The 16018-nt window shown below is 40.1% G+C and overlaps 1 protein-coding gene across 1 annotated transcript in view; it reads left to right on the plus strand.

Moving 5' to 3' along the window:
• The first annotated feature begins 13762 nt into the window (after window positions 1–13762).
• Window positions 13763–16018, plus strand: part of PIP4P2 (phosphatidylinositol-4,5-bisphosphate 4-phosphatase 2) — an 84493-nt gene continuing 82237 nt past the window's right edge. The window contains exon 1 of the mRNA XM_029222954.1: window positions 13763–13978. Coding sequence (XP_029078787.1) covers window positions 13873–13978 — 106 coding nt within the window. The 5' untranslated portion in view covers window positions 13763–13872. The remainder of the gene's footprint in view (window positions 13979–16018) is intronic.

The raw sequence follows: 16018 nt of genomic DNA on the forward strand, positions 1-16018 counted from the left end.
ACATTTATTCACACAGACAAAAGATAAATATATTTACTATATGAAGATAAATTCTTTATAACTCTTTAATATATACGTCTTTATTAATTAGGAAAAACACCTCCTGCTGTAATAAATAAACTCTGAAATTTCAGTGGCTTAACACAATGAAGTATAGTTCTTGCTCATAAAACACTGCAAAACTGGTGTTCTTTGTGGGCAATTCTCCTATATGCAGTGATATAGTATCTCAAGATCCTTCCTTCCTTGTGCCATTTTCAACATGTAACTCCCCCAGTCTCCTTGGGAGTCATCTCCTACATTCTATCTTAGAGGGAAAAAGAGCATGGAGGATGATGTAAGGGAGGTTTTTATGGCCTGGTCTAAAAGTAGTCTATAACACTTCTACCAACCTTCCATTGGTCAAAATTTGGACATATGAAGACCACTAAACGCAAAGATGGCTGGGAAATATAGTTTAGCTGGATTCCCAGGAGGAAAAGGGAATAGGTTTTATCAATCAATAAAATGTATATTAAATTTATAAATAAAACTATAAATGATAACAAGAAGATGAACTCCCCAGTGGAAAAATGTCCAATACCAATGATCAAAAATAATATTCAGAATCATCAAGAATAAAGTAAATTACAAAAATGACGTATTTCCTATTAAAATATCCACAGTAAAAATAATGTTATTTTCCTTGGCTGCTGAAAAATGTACAGTGTGAGACACCACAAGTGAGGGTAAAAAATTGTTCTCAGGTTCTAAAGAGCAACTGACAATATATATCCAAAGATTTTAAAATGTGCATAGTCTTTGAGGACTTCCCTGGTGGTCCAGTGGCTAAAACTCCGTGCTCCCAATGCAGGGGTACCAGGTTCAATCCCTGGTCAGGGAACTAGATCCCACATGCTGCAACTAAGAGTTTGCATGCCACAACTAAAGATCCCACATGCCACAATGAAGACCTTGCATGCAGCAATGAAGATCCCGTGTGCCGCAACGAAGACCTGGCACAGCCAAATAAATAAATAAATAAATATTTTAAAAATAAAATAAAATGTGCATATCCTTTGATCCAGCCTACCACTTCAAAACCTTTTTCAGGAATAAATAATCAGAAAAGTGTTCTAAGATAGATTGATGTCATCCTTAACTTCTGGTTTTCATAAACTATGTGAAATCCATAAGGAAATCATGTTAGATTTGCTTTCATAAGATATCCAGAATCTGATCCCTTTTTTCCCACCTCCACTGCTTCTGTCTTTCTTACCTATAGACCAATTTTAACATAGTAGCCCTTGTGATCCTTATAAAGTCTATGTTGGGACTTCCCTGGTGGTGCAGTGGTTAAAACTCTGTGCTCTCAATACAGAGGGCCTGGATTTGATCCCTGGTTGGGGAACTTGATCCCACATGCATGCCGCATGTGGGAACTCTTGATTTGAATCAAGAGTTCGCATACCACAACTGAGGAGCCCACGTGCCACAACTAAGGAGATGGCAAGCCACAACTAAGGAGCTGTCGAGCCACAACTAAGGAGCCTGCCTACCGCAACTAAGACCTGGCACAATCAAATAAAAATAAATAAACAAATATTTAAAAAAATAAAGTCTATGTCATATTGTTAGCACAAGTTCGCGTGCCCAGTGCACAGTGAGGCCAAACAAACCAAAATGTTGGAGTTTGGAGCAGAGAAAGGATTATTGCAGGGCCCTGTAAGGAGACAGGTGGCTCCTGCCCCGAAAAAGCCCTGAGCTCCCCCAAAATTTTGGAAAAGCATTTTTAAAAGCCAGGTGAGGGAGGTGGTTGCAGGGTATGTGATCAGCTTGTGCACAGTCTCTGACTGGCTGATGGTGAGGGAACAGGGTGGTGTCACAGGGGTTAACATTATCAATCTTTTGGCTCCAAGAGGCCTGGAGCTATGTGCTCAGGGTCATCAAGTAGTTAATATCTTCCATTTGGTGGGGGGTTTTCACATCTGTAAAACAACTCAGGAAATGAGCATCAAATACTGTTATCTAGGTACTTCAGAGAGGAGCTAAAGTAGAGGATATGGGGGAAGGTCTGTCTTGGGAAGGCCTTATAGGGTCCTGCTCCTTTACAATATCATTACTCCTCTGCTCAAAAGCCAACAAGAGTTCCAAAGTTTTCTCAACTCAGAAGATATACCAAACTGGCCTCATACGATCTGCCCCATCTGGGGTACATGCCAAACTTCTCTGATCTCATCTTTTACTCCCCCACCCCCCACCCCAACCCCCCAGCTCAGTTTGCTCAGGCTTCCTTGCTGTTCCTGCATATACCAAGCATGCTCCCTCCTCAGGGCCTTGCTGTTCACTGTCCACATACCTGTTTAAATGTCAGTGAAGCCTATCCTAGCTCCTCCATGTAAAAAAGCAATGTGCTTCCTCCACCCATCTTTGCCATTTTCCCTTACCCTGCTTTATTTCTTTTATAACATTTATCACCATCTGATATATTATATATCCTTGTTAAACTGTTACCTATATTTTTCGTTATAATGAGGTCAGGGATATTGTAACTCCTTAAACAGTGCCTGGCACATAGAAGGTACCTAATAAACATTTGCTGAATGAATGAATAGAAAAATACTGCAACAATTCTGAAAAATTAAAAAATAGAGGACTGGTTAAATAAACTGGGATGTTGCACTTAAGTATCAGGCAGATAGACCCTTCAAAGGGCTAGAAGTAGAAATGAAAAAAGCCTAGAAGTGTGGAAATGAAAACTAGAATGTGGTTCTGTATCTCACAGGAAGAAATGCTGGGAATACCAACTTCTAAAGAGGTAATAGGTATTTTTCTTACCCAACTGTTTTCTGAAACCATAGGAAAAGTAGGTTTCTTATCATAAAATGTGTTTTTACATTAATCAACTGCTTCTATGGTCTCAAATAGGTTTATCCGTGAAATGTGTGTACGTGTACCTCCAAGGTCTAAAAGTATTTTTAAAAAGCAATCTTATTCTATGTAGATTTTATTAGCTCAAGCTGCCATAACAAAATGCCACAGATGGTTTAAACAGCAGAAGTTTATTTCCTCACAGTTCTGAAGGCTGGAAGTCTAAGATCAAGGGCTCAGTTTCTGGTGAGGACCTTTTCCTGGCTTGCAGATGGCTGTCTTCTCATTGTATCCTCACATGGTCTTTCCTCAGTGCAGATTCATGGAGAGAAAGAGAGAGAAGAGAGAGAAAGAGAAAGAAAGAAAGAGGGAGCAAGCTAGCTCTCTGGTGTCTCTTCTTATAAGGACATGAATGCCATTGGATTAGGGTCCCACCATTAGGACTTCATTTAACCTCAATTACCTCTTTTTTAAAAAAAGTATTTATTTATTTGGATGCACCAGGTCTTAGCTGTGGTACACGGGATCTTCCTTGCTGCGTGAGGGATCTTCGTTGCACCAACTTTTAGTTGCGGCATGTGGAATCTTTTAGTTGCGACATGCAGAATCTTTAGTTGTGGCATGTGGGATCTAGTTCCCTGACCAGGGATTGAACCTGGGCCCCCTGCACTGGGTATGCAGAGTCTTAGCCTCTGGACTAACAAAGAAGTCCTAACCTCAATTACCTCTTAAATGCCCTGTCATCTTTGTAGCCCCAGCATTTAGTGCCAAACTCTTATATTTATTAATAAAAAAATTTGAATCAAGGAAAAGCTTGAATTTGAGGCAACAGTCATATATATTTCTACATTTATCCATATCTATCTATCGATCTAATCATCTATCTCTACAAGTTATTAAACAAACAGAACTTATCAAAGGACAGATAAGAAACAATTATAGTTTCCTACAAATACTGCCCCTAATAGGGCCATTTTAAATTCTCACTTGTCTCCTGTAACATATCTTATCACATCATCACATCTTGGGTAGGTTCTATAACTTCCTTGTCAATTTCAGTGATTAAAAATCCATCCAGTCTAAAACTCCAATTTCATATCCAAATCAAAGATTTCCTCTTTTCTGTCATCTGCTAGTATTGTGGCTTGAAGGACCTGAAATGGGGAGGGGGTATGGTCTTCCTTTTTGCCTCTTTCCCATTTTCCACCTTGGGGGAAAGAATGTAGTTTACCTCTGGGCTTCAGGTCCTTCTTCCCTTTTCTAGTTTCTACCTCCTCCAAGAAGTGAACACAGGGAGGAGTTGGAGGGAGTCAATGGGCTGTCGTAGTCTTCCTTGTGTTCCTTGATACTAACTCTTGGGCCAACACTGACTGGCCATTGACAATACTCTCTCCACAGCAGGCACTCAAATACTGGATTTCTAGAGGAGGCACAAATGTGAGTTCTTTAGGGCCTTCCCAATCTATGGTGTCCTGCTTAACTTCTTCCAGTCCTCCTCAGCTCTTGTACTCAGTGGAATATCCCATGGGCTCTGGTTGCTGGAGTTTTTTCACCCAGCAGTTAGCTTCTTTTGTTGCTGCCATCATGATGGCACAAGCCCAGCTAATTTTTGTGGTGCTACTTTGGCCTACAAGAAACTCACATTCTCATCAAAGCAGAAGTGATAGCTGAGCTACACCACAGGCCTTTCTGTTTGCCCTGCCATAATTCACCAATTCTTTTTTTCCTGTTCACACAGATTTTGGGAAGAGCAGGTAATCTGTGTCCTAATTTGAAAATGAGGTGTTAGTTTTCCTTTTATGCAGATACATCCAAACTTTGCAAATTATTCTTAGAACACTTCTCACTTGACTTTTCAGAAAAGGGCAGGGAGAAGCCACAGAAGAACTCCCTAAGCCAACAATTCATGACTTCAATAATTTCCATTTTCTTCCTTCTCATTCTCCTGTTTATACGGATTGGGGTAATTGTGGTTATTGAGGGGCCAGTTCTGCTGATTTAGTATGTGGAGATACTTACTGCTTTTTTTTGGCCTCAGTTTTGGACCCTAATCATCAGTTTTGGATCAACAAGAAAAGTTCCACACAACTTCAAGTCAAATTTTGTCTATGGAACTTTGCATTTCACTCTGTTCTGTTGTGGTGTGCTTATAGAGCTTGGACCTTATTTTACTCTTATTAGCATCCTGTGAGATGTAGGATAGCTATCTCCCATTTTGCTGATGAAACTGAGAAAATAAGAGACAATCTAGGACTAATTAATTGAAAAAAACGACTCTTCTATGACTATAGTCAAGATTTCAACCCTCCTCTATTGTTTTTGCAAAATGTTGCACTCTTTCAACTTCAGAACATGGCCTTATTTTCTCAGAGTTATAATTCTGTTTGCTGGAGAAGTAAACAAAATCCCTCAGAGCTGAAGGTAAACCTATTTACCCTAGTCTTAGCAGAGTGTGTACCCATCCTTCAAGTTTTCCTCACTTAAGAACCAGTTTCCTGCTTTTTCAGGGTATGCATATAATGAAGGGTCATTCATATTTCATCCTTCATGTGAAATCTAAATCCCTATTTCCTCAAAGTCCTTTTTACTGGGCATTTCCAAAAGCCTTAGGAACATTCATGCATATTTTTTTATTCTTTTGGCCATGCCACGTGGCATGTGGGATATTAGTTCCCTGACCAGGGATTGAACCTGTGTCCCCTGCATTGGCAGTGCTGAGTCTTAATCACTGGACTGCCAGGGAAGTCCCCATTCATGCATAAATACAACTCCCTCAGGCCTGCTGAGATACCCTAGAGTTCTTACATTAAGCATACAGACTACACACCTGAGATGTACTATATAATAACTGTAAGGTGAATGTAGATGAATTAATGAGTTAAAAATACAAACATGCTCTGGCCCATTGTGCTTCTAGCCTAGTTCAGTGATGCCTGTCCCCTGGTTTTCCTTCCAATAGAGCTAAAAGAGGAGAGTGATAAAAAAGCTTATGTTTATGGCAAGTCTATATGCCAGTCACTGATAGTTACATTCCATACATTTTCTCATTAAATTATAATAAATACTCCATAAGGTAGGTATTATTACTCTGTTGTACAGACTAGTTAGATAACTGAGGTTTTGAAAGGTTAAACTAACTTAAATAAGATCATTACTCAGAGGTAGTGAATTCAAGTATAATTTTATTTGATTTCCAAGCCTGGGCTCTCCTGGCACAGAGTACAGAAACAGAGGTCAGAGTGAGAGAGTAGAGGTGGTACCCTGGTATGTGCTAAGGAAAGCAGTTATAACCCTTACGAGTACATACTTAATATGAACATACTTTACATAGAGGTTCATAAAATATTCATAGATATTCATAAAATCTATGATAGATATTCATTAAATATCATAGATATCTTGCATAGATATTCATAAAATAGCCTTCTCAGATGGACTTTAGAATTTCAAATTAAACTTCCCCAAAGCATCATGTCCCTTGAAGAACTCTCCTTTGTCTTTATGCCTTTTTTACACAAAATATCGTTTGTGGTTGTGATTGATCAATTTAAAATGACCTCCAATGAATCACGTCTCCCTGCATCCATGCTCCTCTGCTTGTGAAACTGCCACATCTTCCATCAAGAGACTGAATTTATCCCTCTGCCTGTTTGAATGTGAGCTGGCCTTGTGATTTGCTCTGACAAATAGAATGTGGTAGAAGTAAACTTGTACACGTTCCAAAACCTTGGGCTTATTGTTACTGAGTCCAAGCTCATTCTGCTCACTGCATGACAGGGCAATAAATCAGGAGATGAGGCGTTGAGGCAAGGAATAATGACTTTATTCGGAAAGCCAGTATACCGAGAAGATGGCAGACTAGTGTCTCAAAAGAACCATTTTATTGGAGTCTGGATACCAGTTTCTTTTATAGAACAGAGACGGGGGGGAGGTAAGGGAATAAAGTAAAAAGGCCACAAGTCTTGCAAATATCTCCTGGAATGGCCAGCCTCAGGAAGGGGATGTGTTAATTTCTTTTTTCTCCTAGCCATCCACAGGTGGACAGGGTCAGGATGTTTCCCTGAACAAAGGCACTTTGGTTTAACATTCAGGCAGAGGGGCAGGGTTCCCGGAGGCAGGCCGTTATGTATAGACAGTATCCTCTTAGTGAACAAAAGCAACCGGAAGAAGAGGTTAAGGAAAAAGAAACAGATCCAATATGTAGTCAGATTTTGTTCTTCCCTGTAACATTATAAGGCCTTGGAAGCATCTGCCTTTGCCCTCTAAGTGTACTATTCTGAGGCTGACATGTAAAGAGGAAGCCCAGGGTAAAAGTACATTTGGAGACAGGGGTTCAGCCAATGCAGCTTTCTCAGCTGAGCTCAGTCCCCAGCTGATCCACCAGATGGATGCATCTTTCTGAAAAATAATACATTGTTGTTTTAATCCACTAAGTTGTAAGATGATGGATTCTTAAAAAGCAATAAAAAAGCAGAAAGTGGTACTGGAAGTACAAAGCAATAGGTAAATATAATAGAAATTAGTATTGCTCTAAAATAAACCCAAGTATATGGCACTGTCTTCAGGACTAGGCAGCCTGAGAATGCTGAAAGGAGTAGAGGGGAAACTGTTAGTAGAAGCTAAAAAGCAGAGAGGAAATTGCTACAGGAGACCAGAGAACAGAAGTCTACCAATTAACTATTACTTATGGTAACCTGGAAGGTAGAAAATGCACCTAACGAACTTATTGATCTCACTAATTTCCATGTAGGGTATAGAAAATAACAATTAGCTTCTTTTAGCTTTGTCTGATGAGAGGTGGTATTTTATATTGCTGCCATAAAAAAATTATCACAAACTTAGCAGCTTAAACAACATAAGTTTATTATTTTATAGTTCTGTCAAAATTTAGAGATAGTAAAAATTAAGACTAGGTCAGTAAAATAGTATTAAGTAAGAGTTTATGGTGTACAGAAGGATACTTTGCAAACTGGGAGTCTTCAAATCCAACATTGAGATGAAACTCAGAGGCATGATGTCACAGGATGGCTTTGTAAAGTAGAAGTAAGAAAGGTGTTTAACCTTTACAATGATCGGGTATTACAATGGGGGTTTCCAGATGGTAGGGGATTCATTAACAGTGATTAACTTATACCATTTTAGGAAGATGATTATCAGAGGCACTTAGAAGAAAAAAACTATGTTGATTTTTACTTATGTTCATGAAATAAGCTAGATTTATTTTCTTTATGTAACTTAAATGATTTTGTCTGCTTGTAGGATTTTCAAGCCTGGTCTCTATTTTATTTATTTTTATTTTTGCAGTACTAGGGCCTCTCACTGTTGCGGCCTCTCCCGTTGCGGAGCACAGGCTCCAGACACGCAGGCTCAGTGGACATGGCTCACGGGCCTAGCCGCTCCACAGCATGTGGGATCTTCCCGGACCGGGGCACGAACACGTGTCCCCTGCATCGGCAGGCGGACTCTCAACCACTGCGCCACCAGGGAAGCCCTCTATTTTATTTTATTTTAACATTTCCATAGGTCAGAAGTCCAATAATTCTCACTGGACCAGAATCAAGAGATCAGCAAGGCTGTGTTCTGCCTATAAGCTCTAGAGGAAGATCTATTTGTTGACTTGAAAATAAAACACACAACATAAAGGGTTGTGAGTTTAAGTTTTATTCAGGGTCTTACTGAGGAGTATAGCCTGGGAGACAGCTCTGAGGAAGTGCTCCAAAGAGATAGGGGAGGAGACAGAATATATGATTTTTTTGGCCAGAAAATACATGTAGTCATGCATATATCTTGGTAAAAGATGGCTGCTAATCACAAAGAACACAGCCTCGAGTTAATGATTTCAATGCTTTTCTATGTATGGAAGATGCAAGAATTTGGGGTCATTGAAATTCTTCCTGAGACATGAATCTATCTAGGGGCCTGTTTATTGAAAGCACAGAGTGCCTCATCCTGTTTTTCATCTTGAATTCCTCTCAGGGGAGACTGCAGTGGGTTTCAACTTAACCCTTATATAGCTGGGTGATGAGCGATGCTCTATGTTCTTCTTTGCTCACAATTTCTTTGCGCATTAAAGTTGTTTATAGAATCCGGTTCTTTGTGTTTGTGGGGCTGAAATCCTCATTTCCTTGCTGCTGTCAGCTGAGAGTCACCCCTAGCTCTAAAGGCCACCCACACTCTTTGGTTCCCTTCCTCCACCTTCAAAGTCAACAATGGTAGGTTGTGTCCTCCTCACACTTCTAATCTCTCCTCCTTCTTCTTCTGTGAATATCACTAGCTACAGCCAAGAAGGTTCTCAGCTTTTAAAGACTCATTGGCCCACCTGGATTACCCAGGATAACCTCCCCATCATAAGATCTGCAACCCTTAATCACATCTGCTAAATCCCTTTTGCTATGTAAGGTTTCCTAGGTTCTAGGGACTAGGTGTAGACACCTTTTGGGGGTCATTATTTTCCCTACCACAGAGACGAACTAAAAAAGAACTTTCAGTTTACAACAGAATTTAGAGGAAATATAGAGGACTCAGAACAGTCCAGTAAAAGATTTTTAACATAAGAAATGGCCTCAGGATAAAATTTTAATCCAAGGGGATGGCTATAAAACTCCTTGTTAAGACCTCTGAAAGATTCAATCAGTGATTTGAAGACTTCCTTAGGTAAGACAAAGGGGTTTCTACAAATCTGAAGGGTCTCAAATGTGGCCCAATGTAGAGAGATGCCTATCTCAAAAAGAATTATGTCTGTGGCTTTGGGGGCAGGAAGTAAACCCCAGTCAGATTTATAAGAAGCCTGCAAAGTTTTTAAGGGAATTGTATTAACTTGGATTAAAAGGAACAGAGACAGTTCAAAATTTTAAAAAGGCCTCTGGGCCTCCAACTTTGTTTGGGTCGGAGGCAGACTGGGAAAGCTACTCAACTACAAACAGGAGTCGTACTTTATGGAAAAGAAAGGACTCAGTGGCAGGGCAGAGAGCCAAGGACAGCAATAGATGAGGAAACCCAGTAACACTAAGAGCAGAACTATGCCCTAATAAAGGAGCGTTCCCTGGCTCTAGTGTCAAGGGAGCTAGTGACATATGCTCAAGTGGATTTCCGAATTCTGTGGTTCAGTGTACACTATGTTACACTATGTTCTTTCCATTCTAAATGCACATCTGCTCCCTCCCCTCACTTTATGAAATTGGAGTGTTTATTGCTGTTATGCTGCTCGTGTTTCACTGTTAAATGTTGGAGGCTGGGGCAGGGGGAGATGAGGAAGGCACATAATTTGTCTTTTTAGTTCACAGTTCTTTGAATCAACAGGTGCTGTACCCAAGGAGCTGAACCTGTGGAATCATACCCAAGGAACTTTGCCTGCACCTGTACTTGATTTAGGTGACAAGATATACAAACATGACTTTGGTGATTAAATGAGGCCTTGGGGTCTTAGGAATGGGCAAATGTAGTTTGCCCGTGAGAGGGACATGAACCATTGTGGCCAGAGAATAGACTATGGTAGCTTGCTATATAATGGCCTGCAATGAATCATGCCTTCCTGTGTTCCACAGCCCTTTGCACTGTGACATTGTCACTCCATCCATGAAGATATGGAATCTATTCCTCCACTGGCCTTGTGACTATCTTTGACCATGAAAAGAGGTCTCTGGGCCTCCAGCTTTCTTTGGGCAGGAGGCAGGCTGAAGGAGGTTGAAGAATGTGGTGAAAGTAACATTATTTGAGGTCCAGAGCCTAGATCTTAAGAGGTGCCATAGCTTCCACAATCGCCCTCTTAGAACACTGCTCTGAGACTACTAAGCATGTGAAGAAGCCTTGTTTGAATGACTATATGGAGAGAGACTCGTGGCCATCCCAGCTGTCTCATCAGCTGAGCCCAGCCCCCAGCCAACCTGCTAGCTGAATGCAGCTGCCTAAGTAAGGCTAGGTAAGAGCAACAGAATGTCTACTCAGTCAACCAACAGAATCGTGAAAAATAACAAATCACATTATTTTAAGCCACTGGGTTTTGATATAATTTGTTACTTAGTAGTAGATAACTGGAACTGTAGCTTACGCAGCTTAAGTAAGTGGTAAGATAGATCTCTTAATAGCTCATACATTATCTGTTTAATCATACAATGATTCCAAAAGTGAAAATGAATAGTGATGGCAAAGTATCATAATCATAAAAGGCCTTAGATTGATCAGTATTAGTTAACATTTACTGAGTAACCATAAACTATAGAATTATCTTTAAACTAGAATGAAGTGATACTCGTCTAATAAGTTTTTTACTTTTTGTGAAATTTGGCATTGTTGCAAATATAATCTCAATATACCCATTAACTGTATCACCCTCAATTGAATTCTGAAATTAATAGAGAGGTCATATAAAGAAGTAAAGAATGAAAAAATAAAAAAAACCTTTATACTGATCATTATTACCTGGGCAATAAAGAAAGTCTAGCTGTAAGGATAAAATGGAACAATAAAACAGTCAGGTGGCAAAACTCTCATCTTCGTCAAAAAGTCAAGAAACGCTCTCAACTTTTTTCCCGTTAACAATTGTTTTAGTAAGATTCTGGGACTGTGTAGGATTTGTTCATATACTCATTTGTTATTTATTTGGCAAACATTTATCAAGTGCTTATTAATGTGTCATGCATTGTGTTAGATACTGGAGATATAATAGTGAATGAGATAGATTTGGTTTCTGACCTCACAAAGTCAGTTGGGGATAAAAGGCGGGTGGGTAATGGAAATGTAAATACACTGCTACAATAAAGTGTGATAGGTGACAGGATAGGACAATAAAATCGTCCTTTGTCCTTCTGTATCCCTGGGGGATTGGTTCCAGACCACCATCTCCCCGTCACCCCCAAAGGATACCAAAATCTTTGGATACCCTTCCATAAAATAGCGTAGTATTACACAGTATAGCATATGACCTATGCATATCTTCCTGTATACTTTAAATCATCTCTAGATTACTTATAATACTTAATACAATGTAAATGATATGTAAATAGTTGCCTGAGCATGGCAAATTTACGTTTTGCTTTTTGCAACTTCCTGAAATTGTTTTTTGCAAAAAATTTTCACCTGTGGTTGAATCTGTGGATGCGGAAACCCATGTATATGGAGGCCTAACTGTATAGAAATAGGATTTTGTTGATTCTTTTTAAAAGTTTCTTTATCTCAATAGCTTCTAGGCTGCAACTGTAAAAACACTGTTGTTTCTTTTGTAAATTGTTCACTTTTGCAGGGAGTGCTACATCTTTACCCCTCACATTCCAAGTTCCTAGAGACCTATAAATGCCCTTGGATTATATCCTATGGGAATCCTATTTATTTATTTATTTTTGTCTGCACTAGGTCTTTGTTGCAGGGCAAGGGCTCTTTGTTGCGGTGTGCCAGCTTCTCTAGTTGCAGAGTGCGGCGGGGGCGGGGGGGGGGTCTAGAACGCACGCATGCTCAGTAGTTGCAGCGTGTGGCCTTAGTTGCCAAACGTGGGGTGTTAGTTCCCCGACCAGGGATCAAACCTGGGCCCCCTGCATGGGAGTGCGGAGTCTTAACCACTGGATCACCAGGGAAGTCCCTGGGAATCCTTTATTGTGTTGTCTCCTGATACTACTGATCCACAAAGGATGCTGCATAATAGAAAACATTATTCTTTGATTTTCCCTTAGGATTTCCAGCTGGTGCCTAAATGGAATTTTCAGAATAAAGAGTATCTTCAGAGGGCACGTAATATAAGAGGTAGTTTCAAATGTCTACAGTTTGCTTTTACTCATGCCCCTTTAAATCTCCAGCCCCTTTAAAGACTACCAGCCTCATTTTTGGTTTGTTTTTGACTGTGCTATCTCACAGACATCTTGAAGACCAAGACCATCCCCTATTCATACGTGTAGACCAGTAATCACATGATAATATGTGATGAATGACTCAAAGAACTATTGCAGAAAAATGATCGGTTTGAGACGATGACTATTTTCCCATTGCATTTTTTTATCTGGGCATGTTCAAAACTTTGATTTTAAAACCACACTAGCAAGCCACCAAAAAAAGAAAAGAAAAAAATAAACACAAAAAGCAAGATAAGAACTGTACTTAGCTTGTTTTTAATACTGTTTTACATGTGAATGATTATTTTAAGACATTACTAAAGAAAATAGTTATTTGTCTTACATTATTCATAAACTTTATTATCATATATGTGTCAGGGACAATACAGTACAAAAACAAAACTAAAATGACAACCTATTTTGTTAAATTAAACTTGTAAAAACCAACACACTATGCATAGTTTCAATAAGATACAGTTACTAGAGTGCCAAACAGATATTTAAAAATTAACAAGGAAAAGCAGGAAATGGCACTGCTCATACAAAAATTTACGTCCTCTTAGACAACAGATGTTGAAAAATGATTTCCTAACAAAAGCAGCAGCCCTCGAGAAGGAACTGATAACCCTAGGAATAAGTTTTCTTTATATAATTGCTGCAAAGTTTGACAGCAAATAACTCCTCTTCCTCCCTTGAGGAGTTAAACTTGGATTTGTGATTGCTGTAGTTTTCCTGTAATCAAGCCACAGGCCTTTTGCCCCCTTTCAGGCTGCCCTTCACTCTTCTTTTTCCTTAGTTAAGGAAATGTGAAGTACAAAGAAGAAAGAGTTGTAACCCCTCCCTCCCACTTACCTCCTCTCTGCGTTCGGTTACTTGGCACCTTCCCTTCTCAGCGTTTCCCAGTCAGCCCTACTAAGTTCCCAGGGCTCCTGCTCCTCCCATTCTCCCCTCCCCCAGCTCTCCCGGGCCCTTTCTTTTTTTTTTTTTCTTCATCCGCTCCCCTCCCCTAGGCGTGCTTCCCAGCGCGCTTCTCTTCCCCGCCTCTCGATCCCTCATCCCCCCTCCCTGCCCGCCTCCTACCTTGTGACACATCCCGGGTCCTCCCGGAGGCGGCTGCAGCGGCAGTAGCGCTAACAGCGCCTCCAACCGGAGCCGCAACCCCAGACTCAGCCTCCACCCCGGCCCCGGCGCCACTGCTGCAGTCATGGCTGCTGATGGGGTGGACGAACGCTCGCCTCTGCTCTCCGCATCCCATTCTGGAAATGTCACTCCCACGGCCCCACCATACTTACAAGAAAGCAGCCCCAGAGGTAAGGCCAGCATAGATCTTTCTACTTTGTAAGAAAAAGCCTAGGATGTAAAGACCAGGGAGTTCTGAGGCGGAGGCCAGCCTCTCACTTGGGCTGAGAGAGAGGGATGCTGACTGTGCCTTCTGAAGCAGAGCCTGCCTGCCTGAGAGCTTCACCGCAGGGCTTTCTCGTGGTGTAGTGTGGGGTGTGTGAGTGTGTGCGTGTGTGTGTATTTCACCCTTTCTTACCCACGGGTATGGGATGTGTGTGTGTGCACCGTGTCTTATCCACTGCTGTTGGTGTGTGTGTGTGTGTGTGTGTGTGTGTATTTCACCACTTCTGACCCAGGGGTACAGGATGTGGCATGAATTTCCCAGGTTGGGCTTTGCTGTTTTAGAGCAGCTCCTAAGTGCAGCTGGATGGTTGTGCAAATCTTTCACAGTCATTCACAAATTCTTCCACGTTGCTGAGAAACCAGGAGTACTGCTCACCTTGGCATCTGTCCTTGAAAGGGCTTAGCTTGAAAAATATGCATTTCCTACCATTCACCCACCAGTAGTCTGTTCAATCAGGGAATTGCCTTAGCAAAAGGAGAAGAGTTAATCAATATTCCTAACATGTCTGAAATCTCTGCCCTTCCTTATTGCTTCTACTTGTAAGGAGTATGTGTTAGTTTTAGTGGTAAAATGAGGAATAGAAGAGAAGATGGAATATTTTTGATGCACATCAAAAATGCAGTGAGATTGAGTGCATTGAGTGAGATCGAAATTGACTTTTAAAAGTAACCCAAGTTAATAAAATAAATATTTCTATTTATTTCTCTTCGTAAAGTGGAATCAAGAAAGATTTGATGGCAATGGGGTCTGAAGAAAGAAGGGGGAAATCTATTTACCAAACTATTCAATTTATTCCAAGATCTATCCTTGTTCTAAGCCTTTTAGTTGATTCCTATAGTAGAAATAAGGCGGAGTCAGTAGTTATAGAAAATGGAAGGCAAGACTTTAAAAAACCACTTAGAGTAGTGAAAAGATTGGTCAAATATGGCACTTGCAAATGTAGGTTAAATGCATCTCTCCTTTTTGGCTGAATGTGAGACATTTAAAAACCCAAGGAGGCAAACATTAATGCCTTTGAAAATGTGGGTGGATCCTGTTTCCTGTAGCACAACTTTTTCTACGTTCAAGTCTGGAATTGGAGCAGCTGTAGAGCAGGTCGAACTTGTCAAGTATTTAAAATTTCCATTTAATACTTTATAACTTGAAAAGCAACAATCTAGATCTTAATCCACACTTAACAAGAAGCAGGACAAAGGAAAAGGATGTTTAGCTGTGAATAATTTAGTGTGATTAATGAGTTGAGAAATAAGGTGCAAAATGGTACAGATACTCACCCATAGAAAACCCACAAGTCATGTTTGTTGGTCAGCATTAAACACGTGTCAGAGGACACCTCTTGGGGGAATTTCCTTAAAAGGCAAATTTGATGTTAATGTGTTTACTGTTATCTAAACTGTATGGTCTACAACAGGTTTAAACACTTATTTAATGACTGTTTCAATTTCATCAATTCACCCTTTTAAGACAAAATATTTGATGATTTATTGAGAGACAGAATTTAGATTTAAGAAACTGTCCCATAACAGATTTTCATGCTCTCTATCTTGCATCTATATGTTTTATTTTTAGTCAGAGAGTGGCTAAATTATCCCACAAAAATGGTCATACTCCCGGACCTGCTTGTAGACTTCTTTATCATTTGCCAAATAGTTGTTATTCTGATAAGACTTCTCAAAGCACAAAATATGGTACAAGTTTCAGCTCAGCCACTAAGAAAAAGAAGTTTCATTCCAGAAAACTTTTACCTAAGAAATTCAATGTGTTATAAAACAAAATTCAACTGAGTACATTTTAAAGATCTTATTGGCTTTATTTCATGATTCATGAATCAGGCAGAATCCCGCCTAGCAGATAAAAAGGAGCTCTAAGGAACTGTACAAAATTAAAGACTCATATAGGCAGAAGGGAGTGGGACAGGGAAGTTATACTAGCAAAATGTGGATTG

The sequence above is a fragment of the Monodon monoceros genome, unplaced genomic scaffold, assembly GCF_005190385.1.
Source record: "Monodon monoceros isolate NGI ecotype Baffin Bay Population unplaced genomic scaffold, NGI_Narwhal_1 Super_Scaffold_14, whole genome shotgun sequence".
In the NCBI taxonomy this organism is placed as follows: Eukaryota; Metazoa; Chordata; class Mammalia; order Artiodactyla; family Monodontidae; genus Monodon; species Monodon monoceros.